Genomic DNA, 17,360 nt, shown 5'->3' with positions numbered 1-17,360 from the left:
TTTCCTGTTAGGATGTTTTGGAGTGTATATGAAAAACTGAGCATTTCAGAAAGAGGGCTGCATAAAGATATATTCAGATAGTCAATTTGATAAAAACAGTGCTTTTTTTTAATTTATTTTTTTTTACATTTAACCATTTAAACATGTTCTATTAGAAATCCACAATATAAGCATGACCCTGAGAATGAGCATAATATGGGACCTTTAATGGTTGTAAAAGTGACATTGCATTGATTTAGTTTAGTAAGTTAGCTTTCTGAGATCAGTCAGCTTTAAATTTTGGCATCCTGACCAACTGTGTAAGGAGACCTGCACCACTCCCCACCATCCGACCAATCAGCGGCAACCTCTCTGACCTCAAATAACCTCACTTTTCTGATGGTGCCCACCAATCAGACATTACGCTTTTGTCACGCCTTTAAAGACTTCCTGGATGAAATATTATTACTAGACTATTATAAAATTGATTTTTGTGGTTTCCCTCCTCTGATGTATTTGTGTCTTCTCATCGAGCAGTCCGATAGATTTTCAAGTATTGACCCAAAACAAGTAGATAAAAGAAAATCGCAAATCGCTTGTAACGTTATATGAAATAGACGTGCCAAGTGTTTCCGATAAAGATAAAATATCACGAAGGGCATTTTATGTTGGGGAGGTTTCAGGCTTCACCTCAGCCGAAGAGCGTCTCGTATTTCAAAGCGGAACTCAAGTTGACTTTGAGCGTTTGTTTCCACACGGGCAGATAATCCCGTTTATCGTCGTTACGTAGCGGAGATGGCAGCCCTCCGGACGGTGAGTTCATTGACCGATGTCTGTTTGATGTTTATTGTGTGTTTATGTTGACTGTCTGGTAAATGATTCATCTAAAGTAGCAATAAATCTGCGGATAATGACCGAGAAAGATAACAAAGTTCCCGAAATAGTCTATTCTGTGTGTCCCGCCAGTACCGAGGGTGACAAAACAAAGCAGCGTGGAAAGGTCATTAGACCAAACTCCATGCTGAAATGTGGTTATTAAAACTCTCCTGTTTTCGAGAAAAAAATTAATCCCCGTCAAAAACAAGACCAGTCTTTTCCTTAATTGTTCATGGTGCGATAACGAATTCAGCAGACATACAGTCAACAAGTAAGACCTTAATTTATGGAATAATGAAGTTACCAAACGTTACATAGTTTACCATCTTCCGCGTTTTGCTGGACGGTGTTAGGCAAGTTAGTTAGATGACTGCTAGATGATAAATATGCCGAATTGAATAACATATGCTTCTGACGCGAGAGTAGTCGTGAGTTTGTTTCTATGTAATTTGTAAGCGACGCCGTAAGTAAGTTTTCGTTGAATTGTCAAATTTGTGAACAGAGTTTGGTCTGCGGCGAGAAGGTATCTTACATCTTGGGGTAGTTCTGATGCTTATCCACAGGAAATGGCAAGGGTAAAGTGTATATGTATATTATTAACTCATTATGCTTATACTTCGCGTTTGACATATGAAAATAAATTAGTTTACTGCTGGTTTATAATTAATTTTAAGGCTAACCACAAACGCAAGCCAGCATTTGCTAATTTTACTCTCACTCCAGACTGTGGGGCCAAACTAACATAAGGAGGATCAAATTTCATGACTCACGTGCATTTTACCAACGTCACTGCAAAAATATGGATAACTTATGTAACAAACTCATTGATGTAATGAAGACAGAACTTGCATCATCAGTTGAACAGAAGTGCACACAGAGGCTTCTGCACCAGAGTCCCTGCTAAACTTTACTAAAGCATCAGTTATGCTGTTCCTTAGGCCACTGCATGAGAATGTGACCACATGGCATGATAGGCATGTTAGTAAAGTCAGCCACCACAATGAGGATATTTAACTACTGGGAAAAACTACCAGCAATTAAGATTAATTATGGAATAAACAAAAGCACAGCATGTTTCACAAGCCTGTAACTGCCAGAGCAATTCAACCATAGAGAAATTAAACAACAATGAATATAATATCCTTCACAGCCTAACCTCATAGTACCAGGAAAGGAACAGAATTTACATGCAAACTAAAAAGCTATCAAAGCATGTGGCACAAACAAACTTTTCTTGCTTTCTCTCTTAGTCAGTACACCAGGGGCGTCTCCAAGTAGAATTTTCCAACAGCAAGCCATTATTGTTGGTGGCATCTTTTTGGTTATTGGTGCAGATATCTTTTTCCATTTCACCTTTTTTTTCACCCTCATAAGATCATCGAGTTTCTTTCCTTGCATTCCTCTTTTTGCAGAGTAGCCTACACATGTGCTGATTCTTTTTACAGCTCTCGGCACCAGCTGTCTCTAATCGGCAGGTGTTACAAGCTGCATACATGCAAAATGATTGGTGCTGAGACACACACCTACAAAAACACAATGTCAGACATGGCGTCCCTGTATATTTGCAAGGCCGGGTGAATTATTGACTGGAAAAACAATGGATCTTATGAATTATTACTGCATGGTGTTAGTAAAACATTTACATGTATTATTATTAGAACTATGGCAAAGATTTTGGTTGCGTTTCATTTGCAGGCACTTCATGGACGACTTGTTCAGGCCCTCCCCTTTTCTTTTGGCTCACTGCGGTTCGCCAGCTCCTTTAAGGTAATGAGCAAAACGTAAACATTTTATTTGTTACCAGGTGAGGCCTGACTGCATGTTTGTCTGTACATGTCAGAGCAGTGTATTTTGTGAAGAAAGAAGTGACAACCTTCAAAAGAGGAGTTTGTCTCTTCAACTTGCCTAACTTTTCTTTTTCTCTTTCCCTCACTGTCTGCCTGTTGTAATCATTTAATTCAGTTTAATTGAACTTCATTAATTGCACTTAATTCACCAGTTAAGTCAGCTTATCGACTCTTCATAAAGCTCAACTAATTGTCCTTTTAAAGCATGCTCTGTTAATAATGATGATTTAAAAACAATCGCTGTATTCGTCGGCTGCTCTGCTCTTGTCCCGTCTTGCTTCTTTTTCTCTCCACCCGTCTTCGGCTCGCTCGGTCCTCTCCATCTCAGGCGGCAGATCTCGTCATAGAACGCAACTCAGAATGCAAGTCGAAGCCGGACCCCTCCACCTTGGTGTTTGGGAAACAGTTCTCCGACCACATGTTGACCATCAATTGGTCAGAGAAGGGCGGCTGGGATGCTCCAAAGATCAAACCTTTCCAGAACCTGTCACTGCACCCTGCCAGCTCTGCACTGCACTACTCCATAGAGGTGAGAGGAGTTCCCTTATTTCTGATGTTTTCGTTGGGTGCAGCAAGACCAATACTTTTATTAAAAAGTGGTAACAAACTGATATTTCATGCACAATTTGGCCTGGAAATGCCAAAAATTGTCAACTGAATGAATAAAATAGGGAAAGAAACTTTCTGTGCAGGTTTGCCCCATGAGCTCAGTAAGAGTTTAACAGTCTGTTACATTGAAATCATAACTAAAGTTTTTCTTCGGTCCTCTCTCCAGCTATTTGAAGGCATGAAGGCGTTCCGTGGAGTCGACAACCACATCCGCCTCTTCAGACCGATGCTGAACATGGAGAGGATGCATCGGAGCGCAGACAGAAGCTGCCTTCCTGTGAGTTTGTGCTCGATCATGTCCTCAGAAACCCTCAGTGAGGATTTCTGCTTGTGTCAGGTCTTTCATGTTGGGCGGTGGTGTGTACCTGGGATGAAGCCAATTTTTGGTGTTATATGCTTGACTGGTCGTTTAAGCAGTTGTTCACCCAGAGTGTAAAAACCTTTGAAACAGCATTGAGTACATCATGAGACACATAAAGTCACGTTCAGATCAACGTGCAGGACTATGGTGTCTGATTAAGTTTTTCATTCATTAATGTTTTACTCAAACTGGACTTTCTGGATCTTATTTTATTACCTCACTGGCACCTGAAGCAGAACATTCCCACCAATGTAGAGTTGGTTTCGATCTGAGCTCTCACTAAAACTGGGAAAGCCAGCCTAACACCAAAATTACGGTGTCTTGTTTTAGCGCAGTGCAAAGTGATCGCACAAAGTGCACAGTAACCGGCCGGTTGAGTGCGTGCAGGCACATATCAAGGTCTCGTACTACAGTGTTAATTTACTGCTGCTGTGATGAACTTCTCAATGTTGTACAATCATGTGAGGCGTGTTAAACCAAGCCTTCAAACTGGACTTCATCCTCCAAACTCCACAGGTTAATGCCCAAACCAACACAGCCCCTCTGCATCATGCCACAGTTTGACTGAATGTTGAATGATTCTTTTGGGATTCTTGGGATCTACTAAAATGGTCCATACTGCAAGGTCTAAAGTACACGGTGCAAGTGCCTTTGTTGCGTATCCACTTTTCCTTTTGCTAGTTAAACAGTGCATGATCCAGGCACAAACTAAGGTGCAAGGGGCAAGGTTGTATTTAGTCCATTAATTCATCTATAGGTGTGTTTTTAGTGTGATATGAAATCAACCAATCATATTGTCATCGTCCAAAAGCCAGATGCGTCTGCAGCTGGTGCGCTGATATTAACATGGCGGATTTGGCAAATTAGAGGTAATGTCACTGTAGCAAATACATTTAAACAGCAAAACTTAAAACTGTAGTTATTAATGTGACAGAAGAAACAGAACTAATATTTTAGCTTCTGAAATAACTAATGAAGTTAGGCTGCTCCTTGTGCGTAAATGTGCTCAGCATTTCTCTTAATGGAGAGTAGCTCTGCTCTGATCTCTGCTATGTTCACATTTTAAAACCTACACGCCCATGAGTGCACAGATGGGCACAAGTGAGTGCTGACTGTGAAAATGACAACTGTGTTCTGTCTGAAACTAGCTATGACAGTTGTGTGTTGCTAAGCGCCGGGTTTGCAGGGCGAGGCAGGTTACATTACAGGCTGACAATCTGAAACTATTAATCTTTTACAGTGTTGTGCAACTGCTTGGCATCATGCCCAGTTTAGGCTTTCCACCCAGAGCAACACCACCCTGCTGCAAGAGTTAATGCTTCATTGGGTGTCCAGGACACCGTGGAGGTAGAGGTACATCATGTATGTCACACATGATGTACCTCTGTCACATGGTCTGAAGCCAGTCTTTGTTGTGTTTTGCTGTTACAGTCTTGGACGAGTATGAAAAGGAGTCTAAGGTGGCTAATGTTCGACAGTGTTATTGCAAACTTTAGGTAGATATCATATCGTATATGATGTTACTAAACGAGTTCGCTGACTTTATTAGCTCTCCTTTGCTTGTGCTACTGTTGCACCACATTTTACACAAATGAACATCTCAAAAAATGACTTAAAGTTTAATTTTTGTGTTTAAGACATTGAAATATTAGTCTGTAAAATGCTACATGTAACAGTGAGGTGCAGAGCAACATGAGCTTTAATGCGAAATTAAATCAAGTTGCACAGCTCTTCTCTAGTACACCTACACCAAAATTAATTCACCAAAAGGTGAATTAATTTTGGTGCTGTCATCAAAGAGGTGGAGCCTGAGGCTGTTTGTCATGTACTGCTAAAACACATAGAAGCACAAGTAAAGAAAGATTATAAAGTCAACAAAGTGTCTCACTAATGTCAGTTACAATAGTTACAAAGTTATAATATTTGCCACTTGGCCATACCAGAACAGGTAAGACTTGTTATTATCAAATTGATGTAATTTCTTCCCTTAAAAGTTGAACAGCCTCATTTTAAGGTACAAATCTGGTAATAATCCCCTTGAAGGTCATTTGATTAGTATTGATTATTTCAGATCAAAGTCTTTGGTGTGCATGGGTAGTACACATATGTCCCTTGTTTTTTTATCGTTAATGTCTATACTAAGTAAAAGCAAGGAGATTGTATTTTATTTTTTGCATTTTTTATTTACTTGGGGCAATAATGTCATCATAACCTTAGAATTGATGAAAAATTATACTGATTTTTAAAAAAAATCAAATATATAATGGAATAACATTAAATATATATGGTATTAACAACAGTAAATACTCATCCTTTTTTATTTTATAAAAACAGTTATGAATATTTTAGCATCACTATCTTTACCATAAAATTAGAATTATATTGTTGGTTGAATGCGGCTTTAGACAGTAAAAAAAAACCAATCATACTTAGTGGAATTATTCTAGCGTATATAAAATATGTATCATTCATTGTATAATTTAACAACAACTATCCCAATTTTTTTTATTTTATAGTAAATAGTCAGTCTTTATTGCATCTTAGCTTCACTGCCTTTACCATAAAAGGACAAATGAACTGTTAAAAAAATGATTTAACTCTTTTTAGACTTTTATTTTTTGTATAAGGTTACATTAGTTTGTTCATTAAGCTCCTCTGACACTAAAGTATAAATAGTTAATATAGCATAAAAATAGATTTGAAAATCCCATCTCACAGAGCCTTGTCTGGTGTGACTTTTTCAGTTACTAATGAAAACTAAGACTATTTAAAGACAAAGCGATTTTTAAAAAATTTTTTTTTGCGTAACATGTCTCAACCGAACAGTAGAGATGGTTCAGTTGGCTTGACTTCAAAAACAATATAACATAATTGATATCATTATTCAGTGCGGAAAAGTTTTTAGTTTAAGGTTAATGTCCTGTTTCTTTTTCTCTGTAGCTGTTTGATAAAGGTGAACTGCTGGAGTGCATCAGGAAGCTGGTGGAGGTGGACCAGGACTGGGTTCCCTTCTCCCAGGACGCCAGCCTCTACATCAGACCCACCTTCATAGGAACTGAGGTGAGCTTTGGCTCAGAAAGGGATTATGTATTCCTGCTGCAGTGACACGTTTGACGGTTTTTGGTCACCTCAGCAGGTACCCGTCTCATCAGGAGAGATTAAATGAGCTGTAGTTAACTGTGGCTGGAATACAGTGCTGCATACTCTCATTACTGTCACACAGAGTGACTTCCTGCTCCTGATTACCTGTCTGCTCCTCTTCCTCACCCTCCTTCCCCCCTCCTCCAGCCGTCCCTCGGCGTGTCTCGGGCAGGACAGGCTATGATCTTTGTCATCATCGGCCCAGTGGGACCTTACTTCGCCACAGGGTCCTTTAACCCTGTTTCTCTGTTGGCGGACCCTTCGTTTGTCAGGGCCTGGCAAGGAGGCGTCGGGGCCTATAAGATGGGAGGGTGAGTTTGAACTATCCCCTCAATCTTATATTATTATGTAATAATTATTAAAAGCACTCCATCCACAGACTTGGCAAGTCACATCCCTCCACCAGTCACCTCCATGTCAGTCGATGAATGTCACTTTTTGTCAGTACAGTATTCATTCACAAGTTGTGATCATTAGCAGAGATTCACTTAAATTGCTATATGATGGTTTCTGTTTCCACTATCGACATATGACAAGCTCTCCTCAATCACCGGAGTGTCCCTATTCAGATTTAATCTGTTTGTACGAGTGCTTCAAGCACAACACCCAATGTCATAAAAATGTAAGAGGGGTCGTTCATGTGTAGCTCTTAAATTTAAGTAAAAACAAGCTGGTTGCCCGTGAATCGGTTTAAGAATTTGTGCTGAACCATGGGTTATGAGATGTTTTGAAATTTGAGAAGAGTAAGAAAACAGACAAAACTTTATATATACATCTGCACAAGTAGTCTATCTGCTGTCTACTACTGTCATGGCTGGGTGAAGTTTCTGGCGTGCTTTACACCCCGGCTGTGTTTTTATTCAGCTGTGGGTCTGGACAGAGTACAAGTATTTGGATTTTCCGCTTTGCTCATGAAGCGCAGAGAAGCCAGCCACAGAGCCGGCTCCTGTTGGGCCACACTGTGCCAAGAAAAGAGAGAGAGAAGGTGGAACAAAAGATCTACTCAATTATCATAATAATCAACTTTATCTTTATAGCTAATTTCACACAAGAAATGCAGCCCAACGTGCTTTACAAGAAAGCAATTACACACACCAAGTGCTTCACATCAAAAGACATACAAGACAAAGACACACTAAAACCTGCATGTAAAAATAAAATACGAAAAAAACTAGTAAAAGAAAGATAAAATAAGAATAAAAAATGAATACATAAAATGCATAATGTAAGATGAAGGAGAAAATAATGAAATTAAACCCATTGATTTTATTAATAAAAAATCAGTCAAATCTGTGTATGACAAGTGAAAATGTCTGAGTGGTCTGACCAGTTTGACTCGTCAAACACAAGTGGTTCAGTGGAACAGAGCCCTCTTTAAACTTGTCGCTTCTCCTGCTATGAAATTACAGACTGTCAAAGGTCTGTTGAGCAAAATGTAACCAATTTTTATTTTAAAAGAATGACGTTAGAAAAGTGCAACAAAAAAACAAGCCTAAAAAATCTACGAACATTACAGATGGCAACACTGTAACTATTTCACAGTGGGAGAGTCTTTCTCAGTGTGCTGTTAAAGGGTCCAGTATAAACTCTCCAGATACCATCACTGTAATCTGGACTCATTCCACACAGCCTCTAATCACAGGCCTGCCCTGCTCCACTGTGATTACATAACGCCAGCGAGCAGCCACTCGACTCACTAAACCAACAAAATCTGCTCTCACTTCAGCTATCAGGACAGATTTAGCAGCAGCAGCAGCAGTCACAGGACCGCAGGATGGATATTTCAGGGTCATAGCTCAGAATATGATCATGTCTATTGGATATGTGTTTGTGGAAAGCTCACACAGTTTGATGCAATAGCCGGGGATTGTATTGTATTGTATTGGGGATTGAATGGATTGCAGATGATTACAATAAAATGCATGCATTTCAGGTTACATTCAGGGGCCACTGGTCCGCTGACCACACTGTAACATAGTCTTTTTATTCCCTTTTTTTAAAAAAAAATACTACTGTATTATGACCTTTTTATTAAGACATACCAACTACACTATGACTTTAAAATATTCTTTGACATCTTACACTATTCATTTCTCTTTTCATAATGTAACATTGTGATTTTTGTTTTTGTTTTTTAATTTTTTTATATATATAAAAAATGTATTTTATTCTATATATATATATTTTCATATAGTATTTTATATATATATTATATATTTTTTATAATTTGCCTTATGACACTTTTCAAAATATTGGGCTTTTTAAAAAAAAAAAAAAAAACTCTTCTCTTTTGCTGACATGTTAGCTAGAAACATCTACTGACACATGGAAAAAGACAACAGATTTTCACACTAGGGCTGATCACCTGAGACCTTAACTGTTAGTGTCATTGTTTATGTAAATCTTTGCTGTCAGAAGGATATCTTGTTTCCAGAGATCATGCAGTGTGTTTCACAGGATGTTCTTTAATTTCAGCGACAGGATGATGAAATAGGTGACTCCTTGTTTATTTATTTAAGGAGGTTTAATGCAGTCTGGTTTGTTTGCTTTTATCTCTTAACCAACCAAAATGTTTCTTCTGAGTCCTCTGTTGTTCACATTGGTGGTATCTGTAACCACCATGATTCCCTCTCAACATAAACACCTGTCTGTTGGTGTTGGTTCAATGTCATAAGGCAGGAAAAAACACCTCTGTCTTCGTTTATTACCTTGAAACACTAATGCCACTTTGAACCATCCAAAGTGCTTCTCGTTGTATCATAGCCTTAGATATTTTACACATAGTACAAATATAGGAAAAAAGTGCACCAACAAGGAAACTGTTGGAAAATGATTAAAGCAAACACTAAAATGATCTCTGGAAGCTGGCATCTATAGTATTTGTCCTTTGTCCCTGTCCTGACAGTCATGTCTTTGGTTTATTTTTACTCACTCCAGTAACTACGGCCCTACGATAGCAGTGCAGAACGAGGCGGTGAAGCGTGGCTGTCAGCAGGTCCTGTGGCTGTATGGGGAGCAGGAGGAGATCACTGAGGTCGGCACCATGAACCTCTTCATCTACTGGACCAATGACAAAGGAGGTGTGACTCTTTTCTGTCTTGATCTTTGTTAATTGTTGCTGAAATCCATGAATTCATGTTGTTCCAGGTGTTTTGGGTGCACTACTATTGTCTTGTTGCCATCTTAATAAAGATAAAAGTGTTTGTGTGTCTGCAGAGATGGAGTTGTGTACCCCTCCTCTGGACGGCATCATTCTCCCAGGAGTCACCAGACAGTCTCTGCTGGACCTGGCCAGAGGCTGGGTAAGACCAAACACACAGACTATCAAAATTGCAAAAAAAAGTCATATGATACCATGTCTTTGCAAATGGTATAAAAGAGTCATTGTCATGTAATGTTGTCCAATATTGTCCTCCCTGTATGAACTATTTATCGTTTATAATATGGCTGATGATAATGGTGTTGTCTACATACGTCACAGTAGAGTTCTCCTGCTGTGTGGGAGTGCAGTCATGGGTGTACAGTGTGAACAGGAGGGGGCTGAGCACACAGCCCTGAGGGGCTCCGGTGTTGAGCATTAATGTAGAAGAAGTGTGACTGCCAATCCCTCAAAACTTCAAAGTTTACAAAAGCACAACCAGAGTGTGGCGGTCAGATTAGCAGCAGATAATTAAACTTAATGTTCACCATGTGCCTGTCAGGGTGAGTTCAAGGTAACGGAGCGCACAATGGGTATGAAGGAGCTGCTAGGGGCTCTTGATGCCGGGAGGGTCAAGGAGGTGTTCGGAGCGGGGACGGCCTGCGTTGTGTGTCCTGTGGGCAGCCTCCTCTACAGAGGAAAGGTAGGGGTTCACCCTGTGTTGTGTCCTTTTTATGTCTTCTTTGCAAATGCAAATGATGATGATGCTGTTCTGCATCTTCTTTTAGAAAATTACCATCTTTTCTTGTTCTATTCAGTGCCTTTATATGCATTGTAAGAATAAGGTTGCTCAGAGAAACCAGGTAAACACTGGTTACCCTAAATCTGTGTATACATGCAGCAGATCAACAGTCAGATATCTCCTTTACTCCAGTCCTCATTGTACATGATGTGTAATACATCACTTTACTAATGAAAGATGACTGTAATCTTGTTATCTAAGTGCATGTTAACCCACTTATTGTATATCTGTAAGAACAATAACTGTAATATCAGTTTTGGCCTCTCTCTCTGTCTCTTAGACATATGAGATCCCCACTATGCAGAACGGTCCGGACCTGGCAAAGAGGTTCTACAAAGAGCTTACTGATATTCAGGTAAGTGCACTACACTGTTCAATATGCATCAGCGTCTTTGGGCTGCAGGCAGAGTTGCATGTCGTCGCCTCCCAGTGGCAGCAAAAGGGATTATATTAGTTACTTTACTTTCAGAAATTACCAGTTTTTTTAAAATTGGCTTGTAATTTTTATTAAGGAAAAACTGTCATGTGACAGTATAAAGTCCAACGTTCTCACTGCTGTTTAGGATTTATATTGCACTCTATTTCAAGAGTCCGTGACTGAATCAGGGCCGCACAAGTTATTTTAATTAATCTAATTTTTTTTGTTGGATTATTCATTTAGTATATGAAATGTCAAAAAGGGGAAAAACAATGTAACACTACAAAATAAAAACTTAAAACGTCTTATCAGGCATCTTTTACTTTTACATTTCTGTGTGTTCATTTTTTTCTTTTCGCTCTTGCTTTCTTGTTTCACTCAGTATGGACGCAAACCAAGCGAATGGGCACCACTGGTTGTCTAAACGGCCTTATTGCACATGCCAGTTGTATCAACAGTTAGTCCCATGATTCCAGTTTGGACGACCAGCAGCCCCCCCCACCCCCACCCCCACCCCAAACTCTCAACCCACTAATGCACTCCTGCTTATTCCCCAACCGAGGAGACAAACGCCTCTCTCTGTCGGCCTTCTCAGGCAACTCTAACAGGTTTCTCTTGTCATGGACTCTCATAGGAAAACGGTTGGTGGTTTGAATGTCTCGCTTTGGAAAGCAATATTAACAACAATATGCAATGTTCTGACTTGACCCTTAACCTCGAGGTATGCAAAGCTGAAAAAAACAGCTGTCTTTGGAAGAAACAATTCAAGCAGCCAGATAAGGAAACATGGCTGCTGGTGACATGTTAACATGAGCACATTCAAATCTCTAATCTAAATGGGTTAACTTGCAAAAAGGATACATTCTATTCAAGTGTTTTCCCTTTTTTTCACTTGGATAAATGCCTCACGAGGACTTTGCTTATACCTAATAGCACAAACATTCATTTTCACTAACGCCTCATTCTGGCATTAACAAAAAAAGGCACAAACTGACGTGTTTCAGTAGTAGGAGGTGAAATATTTGCAATATTAAAGCGGTTACATATTTGATGTGTAGGACAGTTACTTGGGGCACGTAATCTATACTTGCTGTTTCTCATGAAATTATGTATTAACATATATTTCACAAAATGAAAAACTTGTAGTGACAATAAGCTGTACTTCTTGCAACAACCTGTGGCGTTTTCTCTGAATACCTTTTAACTGTTACATGTGATCAAGTGCATCATAGGATAATGTTTTGTTTCTGTCGTGTACATAATGATCTAAGAGAGTAATGCTGTTAGTTTTATGGGGCCACGTCACTTTGAACCCAGAGTTTGCACTGACCTTGTTTAATGTCAGGTTTGTATTTTGAGTGTGAGTCAACTATTTAAGAGAGGAAACAGAATTTTTTTGTTTTGTTGGTTTTGTTTGTTAAGAATGCACAAAAAACTTGAGATTAAGAAGGTCTAATGAGAGGACGACATGCTGTAGAAGAGGACTGTTACAGACTGGCAGTGACTCCTGCACTAGTTTGTGTGTAATCATTATGAAAACAATACAACAAATAGTGTTGTTATTTCAAAGGTTTTCAAATATATATTTTCCCCTCGTTTTGATGTGAAATTAGGCCGACTGTCTTCCAAAGTACTGTGCTGTATTCCTGGCTTCATGTCCTTCCCTCTGCGGTTTCCCTCACTTTTGAATGTATTTTTCATTTTTACACACACACGACACATACCTGCCCCTCTCTTCTGTCTAAGTGCCTGACCTCAGTCTGTTAGCTTGTTGTTCTGTGGATCTTAAGCTGCTGTTGATGTTTTGTTTTCTCGTTTGTGCACTAGGGGATGTAGCTGGATTCTTTGTCAGCCTTTAGTTGTTTTTAGTTTTTTAAATGTGCTGTAACTTTTACATGGCTTTAATGTTTTTACAATAAACCTGATCTAAGTTCAGCCATGTTTTGTACTTAAGTTGTTTTGCTTTCAAGGTGTCCATCACTGGTAATTTTTTCAGGTGCTAAGTTGCAAAAAAAGGCATCTTTTTTATTCATCGTTGAGTTATATTTATTTTCTCAAATCATTTTTTTTTGCAATGTCAAAATACTGTTGATTTAATGTGATCTCAAAATTATTCTTTTTTCCACATTTTTCATTTTGCAGTGAGAGATATATCTGCAGAGCTCCTACAGTCCCAAAAAGGTTAATTTTTTTTCTTTGTTTTTTGATCTTGTACGGATCACACATATCAGTTACATTAGTCCAATATAGAAAGCTTTAGAGGTACTGCAAGATGTGTTTAGTTACGCTTTGGACAGAACTAGCTGTTTCCAGTCTAATACTTTCTTCATGTATGAATATGGAACAAATAATATATTTCTCACAGTGACAGGGGTCAGATATTTCCTAGTAGAAGAAATGACTGACAGATTTCAAAAAAGCATAAAAATGTCATACTATAATATGTGTCGTACAAAATGACATAAAAATGGCATATCATAGTATGTTGTCAAAAACTACATAAAAACATAATTCATTAGTATATTGTATATTGCTAGAGGAGAAACAACTTTGTTCCCACACTTAAAACAGGTATAGGATCATGCATGTTTAGTTTCCTCACACAGCCTTTTTATATCTGTACTTTATCTACCACTTGAAATTATATTGTATTTGTAATGACCTAAATTTCTTTTATTTTAGTTTTCTTCTTCTTTTTTTCTCTGTATCTTAATTTGTAATTTCTAAAATCCTCTCACCGACAGGTGTTGCAAAATAGCATTTTGCTATAAACACTCAAAGCAGTGCATCTGGGACTTGAGCATGCCTCAATGTTACGGCACCAATGTTACTGTATGTCCATGTCAAATAAACAAATAAATAAATACATAAATAAATAGTATATTGTCCAAAATGGTATAAAAACATCAAAGTATAGTGTGTTGTCCAAAAAAGCATAAAAATGTCATACTATAGCATGTAGTCTAAAATGGCAGAAACTGTATGTCGTCCAAAATGGCATAAAAATGTCATACTAGAGGCTGCCTCTAGCTCACCTGCTAGAGTGTGTGCCCCATATGCCAAGACCTTTGCAGCAGCCCAGGTTCAATTCCAGCTTGTGGGCCTTTGCTGCATGTCATTCCCCCTCTGTCTCCTACATTTCCTGTCATTTTACAGCTGTCCTATCAATAAAGAGGAGTGTCAAATTTTACATGTTGAAAAAATGGCTGAAAACAAAACATTATAGCTTGTTGAGTCATAGTATACAATGTCAAATAAAGGCGAAAAATGTCATAATACAGCATGTTCAAAAAATGCCTGAAAGGACATATTATAACTTGTAGAGACACGTCATAGTACAGTATGTTCAAAGAAAGGCCCAAAACATCATAATATAGCATGTCCAAAAAATTGCTGAAAACAATATCAAAAAATGTCTAATTCCGACATGTCAATAAAACGTCTGGAAATGACATATAATAGCTTGTCGAAATACGTCACAGCATACAATGTCGAAAAAAAGGCCAAAAATTTCATAATATAGCATGTCGAAAAAATGGCTGAAAACTACATAGTACAGTATGTCAAAAATTGTCAAATTTTGACATGTTGAAAAAATGGCTGACAAGGACACTTTATAGCTTGTAGAGACACACCATACTATAGCATGTCGAAAAAAGGCCAAAAAAGTCAAATTTTGACATGTATAAAACATGGCTGAAAACAACATAATATAAAATGCCAAAAATTGTCAAATTTTGACATGTCGAAAAAATGACTGAAAATGACATATTATAGCTTGTAGAGACACGTCATACTATAGCATGTCTAAACAAAGCCAAAAATGTCATAATATAGCATGTTAAAAAAAATGGCTGAAAACAACAGTATAGTACGTTGAAAATTATCAAATTTTGACATGAAAAAAAAATGGCTGAAAAAAACAGCATAGTACGTTGAAAATTATCAAATTTTGACATGAAAAAAAAAAGGCTGAAAAAGACTTGAAAAGCTTGTAGAGACACGTAATAGAATACAATGTCGAAAAAAGGCCAAAAATATCAATTTTTGACATGTATAAAAAACGGCTAAAAACAACATAGTATAGTTTGTCGGGAATTGTAAAATTTTTACATTTCGAAAAAATGGGTGAAAAAGACATAACTTGTAGAGACACGTCATAGTATAGAATCTTGAATAAAAGGCCCAAAATGTCATAATATAGAATGTTGAAAAATGGCTGAAAACGACTAAGTTTAGTATGTTGAAAAATATCCGCTTATCCGAGGCCAGGTCACGGGGGCAACAGGTTAAGCAGAGCACTCCAGACGTCCCTCTCCCCAGCAACGCTTTCCAGTTCCTCCTGGGGGACTCCAAGGTCTTCCCAGGCTAGAGGAGATCTAATCCCTCCAGCGTGTTCTGGGGACGTGCCCGGGGCACCTCCTGTGGGAGGCGCCCAAGAGGCATCCTGATCAGATGCCCTAACCACCTCAACTGGCCCCTTTCGACGCAGAGGAGCAGCAGCTCTACTATGAGCTCCTCCCAGATATCCGAGCTCCTCACCATATATCTAAGGCTGAGCTCAGCCACCATCCGGAGGAAACTCATTTCGGTCGCTTGTATCTGCGATTCTTTCGATCACTACCCAGAGCTCATGACCATAGGTGAGGGTTGGAACGTAGATGGACAGGTAAATCGAGAACTTTGCCTTCCGGCTCAGCTCCTTCTTAACGGATGCCGCACCTAACTGCCTGTCCATCTCACGCTCCATTCTACCCTCACTTGTGAACAAGACCCAGAGGTACTTGAACTCCTTTGCTTGGGGCAGCAACTCACTCCCCACCCAGGGGGAACAGTCCACTGTTTTCTGGCAGAGAACCATGGCCTCACATTTGGAAGTACTGTCTCTCACCTCAACCGCTTCACACTCTGCTGCAAACCACCCCTGGTCATGCTGGAGGTCACAGTGTGATGAAGCCAACAGAACTACATCATCTGCAAAATGCAGAGATGCAATTCTGAGGTCCCCTAACTGGACCCCTTCCTCCCCCCGGCTCCTTGAGATCCTGTCAGTGAAAATCACAAACAGGATTGGAGACAAGGGACAACCCTGGCAAAGGCCCAACACCAACTGGGAACGTGTTTGACTTAAAGCCGAGTATGCGGACACAGCTCTCACTTATACAGGGACCAGAAGGCTCGCAGAAGCGACCTCGGCACCCCGTAATCCCGCAGCACCCCCCACAGGACTCCCCGAGGGACGCGATTTTAGGCATTCTCCAAGTCCACAAAGCACATGTAGACCGAATGAGGAAACTCCACGACCCTTCAGCAGCCTTGCTAGTGTAAAGAGCTGATCCACTCTTCCACAGCCTGGACGGAACCCACATTGTTCCTTCTGAATCAGACGTTCGACAATCGGTTGGAGCCTCCTTTCCAGCACCCTGGAGTAGACTTTCCCTGAGGGGCTGAGTAGTGTGATACCCTGATAATTGGAGGACACTATCTGGTCCCTTTTTTTGAAAATGGGAGTATAGTATGTCAAAAAAATGTCAGATTTGGACATGTGGAAAAAACGTCTGAAAATGTCATGTAATAGCTTGTGACATGTCATAGTATACACTGCCAAAAAAGAGGCCAACCATGTCATATTACAGCATGTTGAAAAAATGGGTGAAAACAACATAGTATACGTAGTATGTTGAAAATTCTCAAATTTTGACATGTCGGAAAAATGGCTGAAAAGGACATATTTTAGCTTGTAGAGACACATCATAGTATGACATGTCCAAAAAAAGGCCAAAAACGTAAAATTTTGACAGGGATGAAAAATGGCTGAAAAGGACATAGTATAGTATGTCAAAAACTGTCAAATTTTGACGTGTCAAAAAATGGCTGAAAAAGACATCATTGATTGTTGAAAAAGGCCAGGGTGTGAAATAAAGTTCATTGTCAGACGGAATTGAAGTGCATGAAAAACAAGAAAACGGCTTGTACTGAACCATTAAACGAGAAAACAAAAGTTAAGAGCCATTTTGCCATTAAAATATGTTTGGTAAGAAGCCGAAATCGAGAAACAGTAATATGTACAGTAAGATGTGTGTGTCTTGCAAATCTCTGCACAGGAATCGAGCCGTTTTCCCATTTTTCATGCAGTTCAATCCCGTCTGACAACCAATTATACTTTCATACCCTGACCCAAAAAAAAG

The 17,360-nt window shown here is 39.2% G+C and overlaps 1 protein-coding gene across 1 annotated transcript; it reads left to right on the top strand.

Annotated features, from left to right (window-relative positions):
- The first annotated feature begins 114 nt into the window (after positions 1-114).
- Positions 115-13,107, top strand: bcat2 (branched chain amino acid transaminase 2). The gene is made up of 11 exons (XM_042504706.2): positions 115-792; positions 2,551-2,622; positions 3,031-3,231; positions 3,478-3,588; positions 6,613-6,732; positions 6,961-7,124; positions 9,751-9,893; positions 10,030-10,115; positions 10,515-10,655; positions 11,035-11,109; positions 11,555-13,107. The coding sequence occupies exons 1-11, from the start codon at positions 775-777 to the stop codon at positions 11,594-11,596; spliced, it is 1,173 nt and encodes a 390-aa protein (XP_042360640.1). The 5' UTR covers positions 115-774; the 3' UTR covers positions 11,597-13,107.
- Positions 13,108-17,360: the final 4,253 nt, after the last annotated feature.

This window comes from Plectropomus leopardus, chromosome 18, assembly GCF_026936395.1.
Source record: "Plectropomus leopardus strain MGB_pleo_1.0 chromosome 18, ASM2693639v1, whole genome shotgun sequence".
NCBI classification, from domain to species: Eukaryota; Metazoa; Chordata; class Actinopteri; order Perciformes; family Serranidae; genus Plectropomus; species Plectropomus leopardus.
Note: the sequence above shows the minus strand (reverse complement) of the source record. Positions and strands in the feature narration are given on the sequence as shown.

Excerpts from the sequence above, each read along its gene's own strand:
- bcat2 (XM_042504706.2), top strand. Across the intron at positions 3,589-6,612 it reads CAGACAGAAGCTGCCTTCCT|CTGTTTGATAAAGGTGAACT; the intron begins GTGAGTTTGTGC and ends TTTTCTCTGTAG. Across the intron at positions 7,125-9,750 it reads GGGGCCTATAAGATGGGAGG|TAACTACGGCCCTACGATAG; the intron begins GTGAGTTTGAAC and ends TACTCACTCCAG.